At 37.0% G+C, this 14,117-nt stretch overlaps 1 protein-coding gene across 2 annotated transcripts in view; it reads left to right on the top strand.

Moving 5' to 3' along the window:
* Positions 1 to 13,909, top strand: part of PRKG1 (protein kinase cGMP-dependent 1) — a 903,020-nt gene extending 889,111 nt beyond the window's left edge. For both annotated transcript variants that reach the window (XM_073353692.2, XM_073353691.2), the window contains 4 exons: positions 4,402 to 4,524; positions 4,621 to 4,683; positions 5,930 to 5,996; positions 9,207 to 13,909. In XM_073353692.2, coding sequence (XP_073209793.1) covers positions 4,402 to 4,524; positions 4,621 to 4,683; positions 5,930 to 5,996; positions 9,207 to 9,305 — 352 coding nt within the window. In that variant the 3' untranslated portion in view covers positions 9,306 to 13,909. The remainder of the gene's footprint in view (positions 1 to 4,401; positions 4,525 to 4,620; positions 4,684 to 5,929; positions 5,997 to 9,206) is intronic.
* The last annotated feature ends 208 nt before the right edge of the window (positions 13,910 to 14,117 follow it).

The raw sequence follows: 14,117 nt of genomic DNA, 5'->3' as shown, positions 1-14,117 counted from the left end.
TAAAGTTAACTTCCTCCTGTGGGCCAGGACACAGGCATGCCCATCAATTTGTGTTTCTTAGCTATTCTAAGTCAACAGCTAATGTTACTTCCATTCCTCGCTGAGAACAGCTCATTGGTGGCATGAAGGACAGCAACGTCCAGAAAAGTTATAATACACAAGCTATAATATTTCTTATTGTGTGGGGTCATAAACTCCTCCTCCTTTGCCTACCACTGTCAATAGGAGTTACATATATTGAATAAGGGGAGAGTTGAGCCATTAACATTGAAATAATGCAGCTTTTTCAAATGAGAGTCTCAAACAGGTAAGTAGCCCAGTTATAGTTATCTAGTGTATTCTACAGAATCATTTGAACAATTTTTAAAATGTTTACTTTAGTATCTGTTTTATACATAAAAGGTTACTACTATTTCCATGATTCAGAAATTTATTAGAATGTTTCCATTTACATAGAGTTCCCTAAAGGAACTTATTAAAAACACCAGCAATGAATCACATTTGGGATAGAAGATGCAGAACAGACTCAACAAGCTAGGTACAAAGTCAGTATTACTATCACAGATTCTGCATAGTAAAGTCCCTGAACTATGACAAAAGGTCAAATTTAAGTTTTCATTAAAAGCTATAAATAATTAAAAAGGCATACCCAGACTCCACTTTAAACAGTTCAATTTCTAATCCCTATGGGCACTCAGAAGTGAAAATACACCCCATCAGCACTTGTTGCTAAAAAAAACCCCTGCGTCTTTTCAGAGATCTGTGAATGGATGTCGGAAATAAATTATACAATCAGAACAAACTCTACAGAGCAAACATCCTATTGAATAATTTATTTTTTAATGTTACCATAAAACATAGTCCAGTTACCTATAATTCAGTTCTTTTTTAATAATTTCCATTGATAGTATCAATATTTATTTTAAGAATGTTTTCTATTTTTATCCATTTAAATTTTCACAGTTGCGGGAAGTAATGGGGGTCAGATAATAGGAGAATCAGCAGTAATTATTAAATGACAATTGATTTTGAGATTCAAAAAGTTAAAGCTTTATAACAGTTAAAATACAAATGGTCAACATCAAATGTCAAAATAGACAACAGTAAATTTCTTAACTCAAACTAAGTTCTCAAGCAGCATTTTTCTTGCTTTGCCTATCTACAGATTTAGATTATCAATGGAAATATTTTTCATTGTCTTATGTGTGCATAGTGAAATCGAAGTTTACCTGTATTTATCAATAAAATTTGAATCCTTCCAAGCCTATTTATAATTTAATCAAATTCTCTGTTAAATGTTGTATATGCTGTTAATAATTATACATAGATTTTGTCAAAAACCCACAAATATCATGTGGATTTTATTATCATAGTATAAAAATGGCATCATCTGTATGTTTAAATTCATTTAATGCACATACTGCAGGCACATAGCATTTGTCATAACGATCCATTAACTCTGATTTCCTGGTAGTGGCTTATATCATTTGGCTTCAGCAGGAGGTAAAAACAAAGTTGTACATGGCTAAGATTTTGTCATGGATATTTTTAGTAAAAGTCAGGGACAGGTCATGGGCTTCCGTAAATTTTTCTTCATTGCCCTTGACCTGTTCCTGACTTTTACTAAAAATATCCATGACAAAATGGGGAGCTGCTGGGTAGCTGTGGGGCTGGCTGGGAGCTCTTCTCGGGCCCCCACCCATGGGGGCTCAGAGCACCACTTGCAGTGGCTGGGACCTGCAAGGGGGCCAAGCCAGGAGCTGCAGAATCCCCCCGCAGCGGCTCGGAGCGCCCCCGCCACCCAAGACAGCTGGGAGCTGCAGGGTACCCTTTACCACCCGTGGCAGCCGGGAGCTGCGGGGGGTCCTCCTGCTGCCCACGACAGCTGGAAATTATGGGGTCCCCGTCGCCTGTGGTGGCTGGGAGCTGTGGGGTTCTCCCATTGCCCGCGGCAGCTCGGGGAGCCTCCGCTGCCTCTGGCTGAAGTCAGAGAGGGCACCAGGATCCTGCAGTTCCCAGCTGCCGCAGGCTGAAGTTATGGAGATCTTTGGAAGTCACAGATTCTGTGACTTCCGTGACAAAATTTTAGCCTTATACATGGCCAATGGGGTTGGAAAATACTCCTGATATGCAGGAAGCATGAAGATCACTTTCCCATGGCACCAGTTTTGAACTAATATAGTATCTTAGAAAGACATACCACCCTCAGCCTGTGTGTTAAATCCCCACTAGCCTATATAGTGTTCTTACACACACATTAAGGGTACCCTTTAACACAGATAACTATGCTAAAGGATAACAATGTTCCCGTTATTTGTCCACCAGTGTAGATCCCTTTAAAATTTGAACCAATTTTGAAACTGAATTTCACATACACTTTATGTAAACATATATTTCTGTGTCAGTTCTAAATTTTGTTACCTGTCATTTTTCAATGCTCTAGATGTAGCATTACAGACAAGAAGCAGCTAGTGACTGTTTCATCTTCACTAGACCATCCGTTATTGGGAATATATCTATCAGGTCTACCCTCAATACTCTTGTAAAACTTTAAATTCAAAGAAATATAACAAATTTGAATCTTACTTTTGGCCATTGAACTTCTGTACAGAACATATGCATTTTTAAATTGATATTTTCTTACATTACACATATCTTATAAAAAATACTTACATCTTAAATATACAATAACTTAAAAATCTATGCAGAACAACATAGTATTTCACAGTATTACATGTTTACAAACAATTTTTAAATATTTTAAGTATTTTAAATATCCCTAGATGACTGTGCATCAGAGGAATACATGCATTTAGTCTTATAAACTACTCTTGCTGAAGGTACAGAAACTTCTGTACAATGTCTCATTATTCAAGGTCTTGCTACTGAAAATACTAGTCCCATATATTTCTTTGAAGGCTGTTTAATGTAACTTCAAAATTAATTGGAAGGAGCAGCATCTTCTCATCCTCAGGAGCTGTAGTACTATCTGCTGCCCATGTGCACCTCCTATGCAATGATTTTATCCAGTGGATCCACACAGTGACAAACACACTGGCCGTACACCCAGCCTCCCCAGCTACAGAGAAAGACACCAAGGATCATAGGGCCCTGGACTGTCCCCAGCATAGCTTTGTTACATTTATCAAAAATACACAACAGCTTCATTATACCCTTTTCTTCATAACGTTCCCAAAGAGGATGGATATTGTTTGTTATATTGCTACTTGTCCAAATTTATCGTGCATAGAGGACCTCATGGTCTAAAGATGTGCAAATAAGTTAGAAAAGACTCTTTGAGAATTTAGATTGTACAACACTTCAGTTTGCTAGCTCTACAAAATGCTTTTTTTCTGTAGGATAGTGAAAATTTAACTGTCAAGATGGGTCTGAATCTGCCACTGGTGTTGGATGAATTTCCCCCATGAGACAGGGCTAGATTGTGACTTTAGGCATAGCCCTACGTGGTACGTAAACTACACTAACCTTGGAAAATATTGTCACTCAGAGAAACACAGCATGGAGTCACAGCTCTTTCCTTGCCTCTTTCTTGTTCTTGGGGGTAATAAGCCAGCAGTAAATTACTCCTCACTCTGTTCTGGCTCAGCTATTCTGGCCATTGAGCAAGGCGTCTAACTTTTTCTCACCCCTTCTCCACTTGCTTCTGGTAGGGAGAAAGCGAGTTAATCCCACTTACTCCTATGCATCTGACCCCAAGACCTGGGTAACCTGCCTTAAGGTGTAAGAGGGGATTTCTTACTCTCTTTTATGGGTTTGTAGTCCAAGTCACAATCTAGCCCAAAGTGAACAACCTATACCATCCATATTTAAGGGCATTTTGTTCACCTATCACTGTACTCTGACATGTCTTTGTGCTTTTAAATGAGAGTATTTATTCCATCCTCTATCCAGTGCCATTTGAAAAGTGATTATATAATAAGTGTAGTACAAAAGTAAGTCAGGAAACAGGGGACCTGAGATCAGGACTGAGTCCAGCCCCTTGCTTCTTAGGCTGGCAGAACATGGGATCACGGCTGAAATAGGATGTTTAGCCCATATGGAAGAAGGACTGCCTTTAATTGCTCTTTAATTCCCTCTCCTACCAACCCTTGGAGCAACATTGATGAAGTCCAGACAAAACCACACCCAGAACTCTTTGGCCGTAGAAGGGATTACCATGGCATGGACTTTGGAGATGAAAGGGAACATCCTGGAGAACTTCCTAAAGGATATAAAATAAAATGTTAATGGTCCAGCCTTTCAATATTCCTGAGAGCACAGGATAAGAAATATTATTACTTTTGTAATTTATCTCCTCTGATTTGTTGTATAATAGGATGGTATGAGATTTAAAGACAGACCTTTAACTTTCACTTTCCACCCTCCTCCCACTTCCTAAAGTCCACCTTTCTCAGGCCCAGATCCCATGAAGACCTATAACATCATATTAAGGGGGATTGACATGATTGAATTTCCAAAGAAGATTGCCAAAAATGCTGCTAATTTAATTAAAAAACTATGCAGGTAAATACTTTAAATACAATAACCTTTATCTTATGAGTAAAGAAATATGTCTTTCTGAAAAAACATTATTAAACAACTTTGTCACTCTCTTTATAGGGACAATCCATCAGAAAGGTTAGGGAACTTGAAAAATGGAGTAAAAGATATCCAAAAGCACAAGTAAGTGTGTTTCACAACTATCAATTAATTGCTTTCATATGGAAAAATTGTTCATTTCAGACACAAAACACTTCTGAAAACATTTCTCTTCTAACTGGTTCTTTGGATGTTAGGTTATTTTACATTATGTCAGCAGTCTTTTCATATTTTGGAGTCTATTCTAGCCTTCCTTACATGGCAAATAGGGTAGTATGTTAAGTGAATGAGCTTTTTTCCTTAAATTTGCATCCAAATGGCATTTTGCAATATGGAAAATTAAGTCACCATCAGTTTATTTTTAACCCCCTTGTATATGCCACCAGTTTCCAAAGTCATCTTTTGCTTTTAAACTGTGCCTATGCCCCCGTGGTTAAGCCTATAGTTCCTGTTGATCCTATTCCATTGGCACTGATAGTATAGAGCCTCTGACTGATATTTCACTTGCTCTTCTTGGTCTCAGTAGTTCAGTCATGGGCGCAGTCTCCACTCTGCTTGACATATCAATAGCAGGTAAAACAGAGCATGGAGTGCCAGCATCTATTGGAAGGAAAAAATTTGCCTTTCCACTCTGCCCTGTGAAAGTGGTATGAGTCTTTCACTGCTTCCTCCTTGCTCCAAGAGGGTAGCCCCGTAGACAGTTCTCCCCCACCTCATCCCCAATCAGTTTAGCTGTGCTGGCCACTATTTTGGGTGGTGGAGCCATGACTCTACCCACTCTCTGCTTAACTGTTTGAGCAACCCCTTACTCCTATGCAACCTGATCTAAGGTCTGTGGAGGCACCACAAAGGCATGGGGACAGTGCTGTGCTACTTTCCCTTATAATCTGTGCAGGCCTGCAGCCTGAGCTACAGTCTGGCTCAGAGGATCTGAATAAAGAACTTTGGGAGTGTGGAACCCACAAAGACCCTGCAGGAGGTAAGAAGAAGCTGTCAGGACACCTGTAGTGAAGACTGGCTAGGTCACACCCTGAGCAGTCAGGAGGATGTCACCTAGTGCACTTTTCAAATCATGTGTAACTTACGCCACCCTTTACATCACCATGAGATTTCTGTGCATATTTTGGTTTGCATAAAGAAAAACTTCAAAAATGTATTTCATAAAATCAACAGAAAAATTATGATGACTATAAATCAGATGATCTGAAGAAACTGCATGTCGGAATTAAAAATCTGTTTTAAGCTATTTGAATCATGTTATGTGTGTTACAGTGATATTTGAGCTGTATATCTAACATCTTGATTTGTCCTAACATTATCCCCTTTCTAGATGGTTTGAGGGCTTTAACTGGGAAGGGTTAAGAAAAGGTACATTGACACCTCCTATAGTACCAAGTGTAAGTACACTTCTTACTTTTGTCCTTGCCAGTCAATCAGGAATGGTTTCCTCTGTGTCATTTGTGTAAAGTTCCAGTATACCTATACCTTAGTAGAGGTAATAGTAGCACGCAGCGAAACTTGTCTGAAGATACTTACCAAAGACCAGTAAAAAATAGATCACTTATGACAGGTTTTCTTTTATTAATGTCAAATACATTTTGTCTTGTGGCTGAGTCTTCATCGGGAGGCCCTGTGATTAAATGTTCTTTCCAGCAGCTGAAGTGGGGTGAGCCTGTCACTAAATGAGTTCTTCTTTCTCTTTGCCTTTCTCCTTCTGCACCACAGGGTTTTTGATCTCTCAATATTTCCTATCTTTTTTCTCTCTGTTCTGTCTTTTTTTCTTTCTTTTTGCTCTTCTCTTCTTTTGGGCTTTCCTCTATGCACTATTTCCCCTTCCAACCCTCTTTGTGCCTCTTCTCCTTTTTTCAGCCATCATATACTATGTAAAGAACTTGTAGACAAGTCAGTTACAGTTAACTGGGAAAGGACTCGAGAGAAAACAGGCTACAATACAAGTTAGTTTTGTTTTACAGCAGAGCTCTTAGGCTGATGCCTTTCTGGGAGCTCTTTACCCACAGAGCCTGAAGGGAAACTGAATAGTCAATGTAATCCTTTTCCCATTCTCCATCTTCAGAAACATCAGCATCAGAGTGAAATTTAACAATCTTATTTAATTGCACTTTGCTACTCACTTCACCCACAGAGATGGGCAGCACAGATACATCAGCAGATGTCATGATCATTGTACAAGGCTGTATGACCCTACTTCAGTGCCAAGTTGTTCCTTCTCTTAACTGTGACAGAGCAGAAGAATCCTGTGCCCTCCCCTCTCTGTATGAGATGGGGAAGATGCAGTCACTCAGTGACTGAAAGGAGTCTGTACCCCCCAAAAAAGGTTCAGAGTAAGGGGCACTGCCAGTAATGTTTAAAATAATATTTGTGAACATAAGAACGGCAATACTGGGTCAGACCAAAGGTCCATCTCGCCCAGTATCCTGTCTTCCGACATGGCCAATGCCAGGTGTCCAGAGGGAATGAACAGAACAGGTAATCATCAAGTGATCCATGTCCTGTTGCCCATTCCCAGCTTGTGGCAAACAGAGGCTAGGGACACCATCCCTGCCCATCCTGGCTAACAGCCACTGATGGACCTATCCTCCATGAATTTATCTAGTTCTTTTTTGAACCCTGTTAAAGCCTGTATTCTATTTATTTACTTCTTGAAGACAGTAACAGATATTAAAACTGATTCTTCTTTTTTAAAAAATCTGCTGTTCATTCTGTTTGTTAACTTTCTCTCAGTATGGCCAATGAAAACAAACTGGTCAATTTCACTTGTTTGTCAATATCTATTTATTTCATATTTGGGCTTATGTGCACTACTAGCAGAATGCTGCAAAGTTTAGGTGGAAACACCAGGAAGTGTTTGTGTTTAAAAATGTTTCTATTGGATTTTTAATTTAATAGAAACATTTCTACAGTTTTGTAAATATTTGCTTATATAAAATGTATATATATATTTGTGCTAAATCTGACTTGACAATGTGTCTTTAACAGTTACTAGTTGCACTGCAAGGGAGCTCACTGTCGATATGATGCTCGATGACGGGGCTTGTTGTGTTCATCACTTATCGCAGGCAGTCCCCTGTGAAAGATTGTTGCTAACAAAAAATTTTACCGTATTGTAAAACAATGCATTCCACAGTCTTCAATTAAACTGTTCACATATTTTTCAGAAGAGTCAGACATATATTTTTTAAGGATCATAATTCCTTCCAAAATATATTAAGGAGCTAATAAGTATTGATGCAAATGAGGGGCACTTATTAATTTTGGATTGAACCCTTTCATCCAGTTAAGATGTCTGTGTGCCATCCAATAACAGCCTCCTTCAAGAGGACATTATGCCATCCAGAACTTAATTATATCCCTTATGTTGTAGCCCTTAGATTGTGGCAATGCACCCTCCAGATGCTACGTATTCCTGGAGATTTCTTCGCATGAGATAATCTTTAACTAAAATTAATCTTTAATTCCTGGAAACTCCAGGCCAATCCTGGAGGGCTGGCAACCCTAACTTTAAATCAACCTGGAAATTGATGTTGGTGCAAAATGTGGTAGTCTGCTTAGCACACAATCTTTTGGGAGCACAGTGCCTTGGGATCTGTATTGGCTACCTCTTATTTTCCAAGCAGAGTACAAGTATTGGCTTTGCTTTAGAAATAGCTTGGAACCTGCCCTATTGAGAGACAACCCCTCTCCCTATGCCATACCACCTCAACTGCATCAGTTGAGCTAGTTAAAATGGCTCTCCTTTCCTATAAAAGAAGGGGAGCTGTCATTGTGAACTTCTTTGGTGGGCCCTGACCTTTATAATTCACCCACTCTGTGGTTTAAAATTGGCCTGTCTCAGCATACAGAGCATGCTGCAAGGTCCATCTTTTTACACTAGATTTTTTGTATGGGAGGAGAATGATAATAACTGGTATTTGTGGGAGTGGTTGGACACTGTTGATATGCTTTGTTTTTATGGGTGTGGAGTACTCTGGGGGTCTTATTTGATCTTACATCTTTGGTTATTTTCTTCATCTGAGGAAACCACTGGATTTTTTTGCACCACCATAGTTTTTTAATTACATCAAATGCACATAGACATCAGCATAAAGAAAAGGAGTACTTGTGGCACCTTTAGAGACTAACCAATTTATTTGAGCATAAGCACAAGCATCCGATGAAGTGAGTTGTAGCTCACGAAAGCTTATGCTCAAATAAATTGGTTAGTCTCTAAGGTGCCACAAGTACTCCTTTTCTTTTTGCGAACACAGACTAACACAGCTGTTACTCTGAAACCAGATATCAGCATAGTCACTTTTTAATTTTTGTTATACATTTCTAAAAAAACCTAAATAAATACCCTAGCAGTGGTAGCTTTTAGATGACAGTATTGCCAAGGTACAGATGTATTTGCTCTCCCTTTTCTTTGAGAGCTTTTACTAGTCATATTTAACTAGTGAGCTTTTCCACAGATAAAATGTGTTAGTTTAGTGAATGATGTTGAAAGAGCATTGTTTTGAGATAGGAAGATGGTCTTCCTAAAGGTCCCTAAACAAAGATTTTGTTAAAATCAAAAGCAACTGATGTAAACACATTAACTGTTCATTTGATAGGTTGCATCTCCGACGGACACAAGCAATTTCGACAGTTTCCCTGAGGACAATGATGAACCGCCACCTGATGACAACTCAGGATGGGATATAGACTTTTAATGTATTTCTCTTACCTGCTTCTGCCTTGCTGAAGACAGCTTCCTGAGACACAGCTGCCAGCAAAACTGAAGGAATTGGGGAGGATTAGTGCTCGGGGTCACCATGATGCCTTGATTGATGCTGCTACAGTAACTACAGTGGCATTAGGACTTATTGCTTAGATGACAATAGTGCTCTTCACATGTTTTATGTTTGAACTTAAAATAGCAGTTGACATGGTGGTCCTGAAGCAAGCCTTTTCACCAGTAAAGAAATATGTTTTCTATCACTGCAATTATCTTGCTATGCTCTAATTATAATTTGAAAGATAATAGTGTAAGATACACTTAAAGCCAGTATTTTACAGCTAGAATTATCAGTAGGCTCAAATAGTAACTTATTATGTACTATAGTTATCTATGGTACAGAATGTGGGGTACTCCCACACTTCAGAGTGAGTTTGTAGGGTCTTTTACTGCAGGCCACTGTGAATACAAAGGAGGACCACAAAACAATTGGTCAATGAGTTCATGTCAAAGCAGTGCTAAAAGTTGTCCTTTTTTCAAGCAGTGTTCATGACAAGACTGAATGTTACCTTTCCTTTCTCTTTCTGACAGATTTTTTAAACTGATACAACAAAAGCACAACTGCTACAGATTCTGTTGAGAACTGTTAAGGCAGGTATGGGTCGGTTTTCGCATACAACTGAGAACATGATGTAACAAACTTTTTTTTTCCTTTTGGTACAATAAATATTTGCATGAAAAAATCATTATTATTCATTCTACATATTAAAAAACTGTGCTTAAATAACGGTCCTAGAAATAGAATGACAACAACCGACTGGTCTTATTAATTATTAGAAATAAAGACTGATCTTAAAATAACCCTTAGCTTTTAGAGCCCAAGGAAGAAAATCTAAGACCCGTAACATACTGTATAGGTGCTATGTACGTCTTTCATCTGTGAATATAAATGTTCAACAGTCAATAAGCATTTCAGAGATATGTAGCAAGAGACATCATCTTTAGTGATGCTCTAAAAACAGAGAATCCTTTAAGTCTCCACATTTGCATCTTCTCTGCTTTTACTCTGCAGTATTTGGGAGCCATCATAGTATTCTTACTTTTCCTGCTTCTTTAACAATATATCAATACCGAGGGCAGTTTGCAGATGACCTGGCTATATTTTTAGCACTATATTTTTAGCACTATATTTCAAAATGTAACTAAACCAACGTTTTCAGTTACAACATAGTATTATAACAATGAATCCTAATACTCTGCCTGGAGTAATGGATGGCATTCTGATGACAGACCACATAAGTGGAAAACTAATGTGAGAGCAACACAGGTCTACTGTATTTGTGAGAGATCTGCTGGCATGTATATCTGCAGTACACAGACACTTCAGTGATTATACTGAGGTGCTGCAATGGCTATAGAATTAAGCCACCACAAACTGCTATAAAAAAGACAAGGGAAAAGGATACTATAGGCCTGAATTCTTTTCTCACTTCAACTGCTTTTACATCACTGTAACTCCAGGACATCAGTGGAGTCAATCCTGATCTACAATGATATGAGAAAAAAATCAAACCTTATTTGCCAACTAATCAGAGATGTGTTAGATTGAATGTAAGTTTACCCCCTCACATTTATAAGAGGCATTAGTTTTCAGAATTTGCAATAGATTTTACCAGGGCCCCATTATATTCATTGGAGCAGCATATGATGCCACATCTGATTATACCATGTTATAGAGTCAAAATATGTGACTTAATTTATTGTGCTCCAACACATTATATATGTATTGAAGCCGTTAAAAGATCAACATTTCCCACATTTGGTACCACACAGTTATTATGGATATCTCCTGTTCTAAATTTACGGGAAGACTATGGTAATCCCAAATAACACTGTGCGGTAACAGTTAGCAGATGTTAGTTTTTTGTGGTGACCACTGTACGTGTCCTAATACATCAGCATATTAATAGCATACATGATTTTTCAAAGCATGGAAATTTAGGATCTGATCTTATCCCACTGAAATCAATAGAAGTTTCACTACTGACTTCAACAGGAGCAGGCCCCTGTGAAGATTTTGTGGCATTTTTGTCTTTACCTTTAAATACAGGAGAAGCAAATAGTAGGGGATTTATCAATAATAGAATGCCTACCATGAATACATTTTAGCAGGTTTTCATATTCATAAGGACATACATTGGCTTAATAAAGCATTTTAAGGATAACATTGTCAAAGTAGAATAATGAATATACCAACATCATGTCTACAATTTGCCAGCAGACTAGAAAGCCTCACTTACCGCAGTTTCCTTTAACTAACCTATTTAATTTATTTTTACAGTTACATATAGTAGGATGAGGCAATATCAGCAGCACAACATAACTGCAAATTACTTCTGCTATTCATTAATCATGTGTGGCATTGCATTAAGGTTTGTACACTCTGAAGCAATCATAAAAATAATAATAATTACATCTATGAGGAACTACTTGTATACAACAAGTATACCATATACTTAATTTTAAACATTTAACTTAGGGATTTAAAATACTGTCCGAAAGCAGACACTAGATACTAGAGCTAAAACAGTCTCATAGTCATCTTAGTAAAAAAAAAAAAAGTGTATTCACCTTATTTCTGCATTAAAACTGGATCCCTTCACCCCCATTGTCTGACATGGAGTGATGTGGCCATATTGGACAGTGAAACTTGTTTAATTTGTTAATTGACTTTCTTGTTATACATAAGGACATGAAGAACAAGAGTTTATCATCTCTCTCAATTCTAAATAGTCATTATGGTATGAGTACTTGGGATTCAACTATCAGTTACAATGAACTGAAGAACTGCCAAGAGAAAAGAGTGTCACAATATTTTTTGGGTGAACTGAAAACAATACAGGAAGAATGTTTCAAAATGAGCTTGTTATCAATTACTTTTGTTTGTTCCTATCAGTTTTGTCCTTGTGCCACATACAATAATATCCAAATCCTATGGCATGCTGTGTATTAATACAAATTTATTTTGATATAAATCTTCACTCAACTTTCATCTTCTTTACCAAGTATATTTTAAATAACTTAAATTATCATATGTATATGAATAACCCCTTCATTTATAATTAATATATTTGATTTACATATATACATTCACATAAATTGATGGCCTCAGTATTTCCACTTGCCTTTTTTTTTTTTTGCCTCCTTTATCATGTATGGAAAGATGATGTATTTACATAAGGAGAAATCAGCTACCATATTTAAAACAAGTGTGTTAGCACTGGGTTCATAAGATACAGATGATCTGTAGCTCATTACACTGCTGCATTATTCATAAAAAAAACCCTCTTATTTAACAATAGGACCATAAGCAAATATTTATGTAAATAGATATTCTTCGTGTTGATATTTTGTGGTACTCATATAACTTTTTATTTGGAGTTCCATGGCATTATTACTTCATTTTTCTTATTTGTAATGTAATGTTTTAGATCAAAGTAAACTTGAATTAATGTCATAATTGTCAGTATTATTGAACTTTGTCAACTGTACTCTTATTCATCTGTTCCATAGTTTAGAACATGACCTAGCTATTTGGCATTGTTGCAAGTGCCTTAAATTCATGGCATCCTATAAAAATACAAATTTGGTGTTATGCTGCATGACAAAGACAAACACACCTCAAAATGTTGTCCTTTCTTAGCTTGCTGCGTTTTACAGTTCTTTCTGCTAACAATTTATAAGCCTTTATTATATAATATTGAAGAATTACAGAAATGATGAAGTTGTTCTCTTATTTCTGTTAAATGTACCAGAGCTGTGAATCTGTTAATGAGATACAGCGTCATTTCTGTGAAATGTATAAATGTACGTGCAGGTCAAATTAATATATGACATACTATCAGTCTGTATACAGGTATTCCTGTTTTGCTAAGCTGTGCAGATTTAAAAAACTATAGTGCAGTAAAGTTCTAACATATCGTATTTTATACACTCCATTACAAATGTTCCACACAGACAAATGATTAGCAATTAACTGTAATTTACACCAAACAAAATCACATCTCAACGTGAAACCAATGACTACAAAAGAAATATCTTGTTGCACCACTCAACAAAACAGGATCAGTGCTTTATATGAGCTCTTGTATATGCAAATCATTTCTGAGGCAAGCTCTCAACACACCTAGAAAGCTAAATATTGAAAGTATGTTATTAGTTCTCTTCTTCCATAACTGTCTACTACATAAACAGACATAGTACTGAGACTTTGACAATTTCTCAAATGTTTCAGGCTTTACTAGCAAAGGGAAATTTCATTCAGAGTTGCCTACCATACTTATTCCAATGTATGCTGTTTTTACACTGGTTGTTTCTTTTGTATTCTTATGGCTATAATTCTTTGGTTTTCTTCTTACAATGGATTCTACATGAAAGAGTTTTTTGTTTGTCAAAATACAATGTCTGTCATCAAATGGTCATTGACCAGTTGCACTCTTTTGATGTAGATTTAAGAACTTTTTTTTGTAAACTTAACTGCTTTTGTTTTGCTCTGTATTTTCCCTGCAGCTGTAATTGCTGAGTGCCTGTTGTATACTTTATAGAGTTGAAATAAAAATAATTACTTTTGAACATTGTTTTGATGTGCTCTGCGATGTCAGATTTCTAGTTTTGTACAAGTTGTACTTCAAATCAGAATCTAATCATATTTTATTATATTTTATGATGATACATGCTGACACATGATCTAACAATTGTTTAGAAAGTACTTCTAGACTGAGTACTCTTAAAGCATTAATGCAGTCAT

The sequence above is a fragment of the Lepidochelys kempii genome, chromosome 7 (assembly GCF_965140285.1).
Source record: "Lepidochelys kempii isolate rLepKem1 chromosome 7, rLepKem1.hap1, whole genome shotgun sequence".
Taxonomy (NCBI): Eukaryota; Metazoa; Chordata; order Testudines; family Cheloniidae; genus Lepidochelys; species Lepidochelys kempii.
The sequence above is the reverse complement of the archived record's forward strand: the minus strand, read 5'-3'. Positions and strand labels throughout refer to the sequence as shown.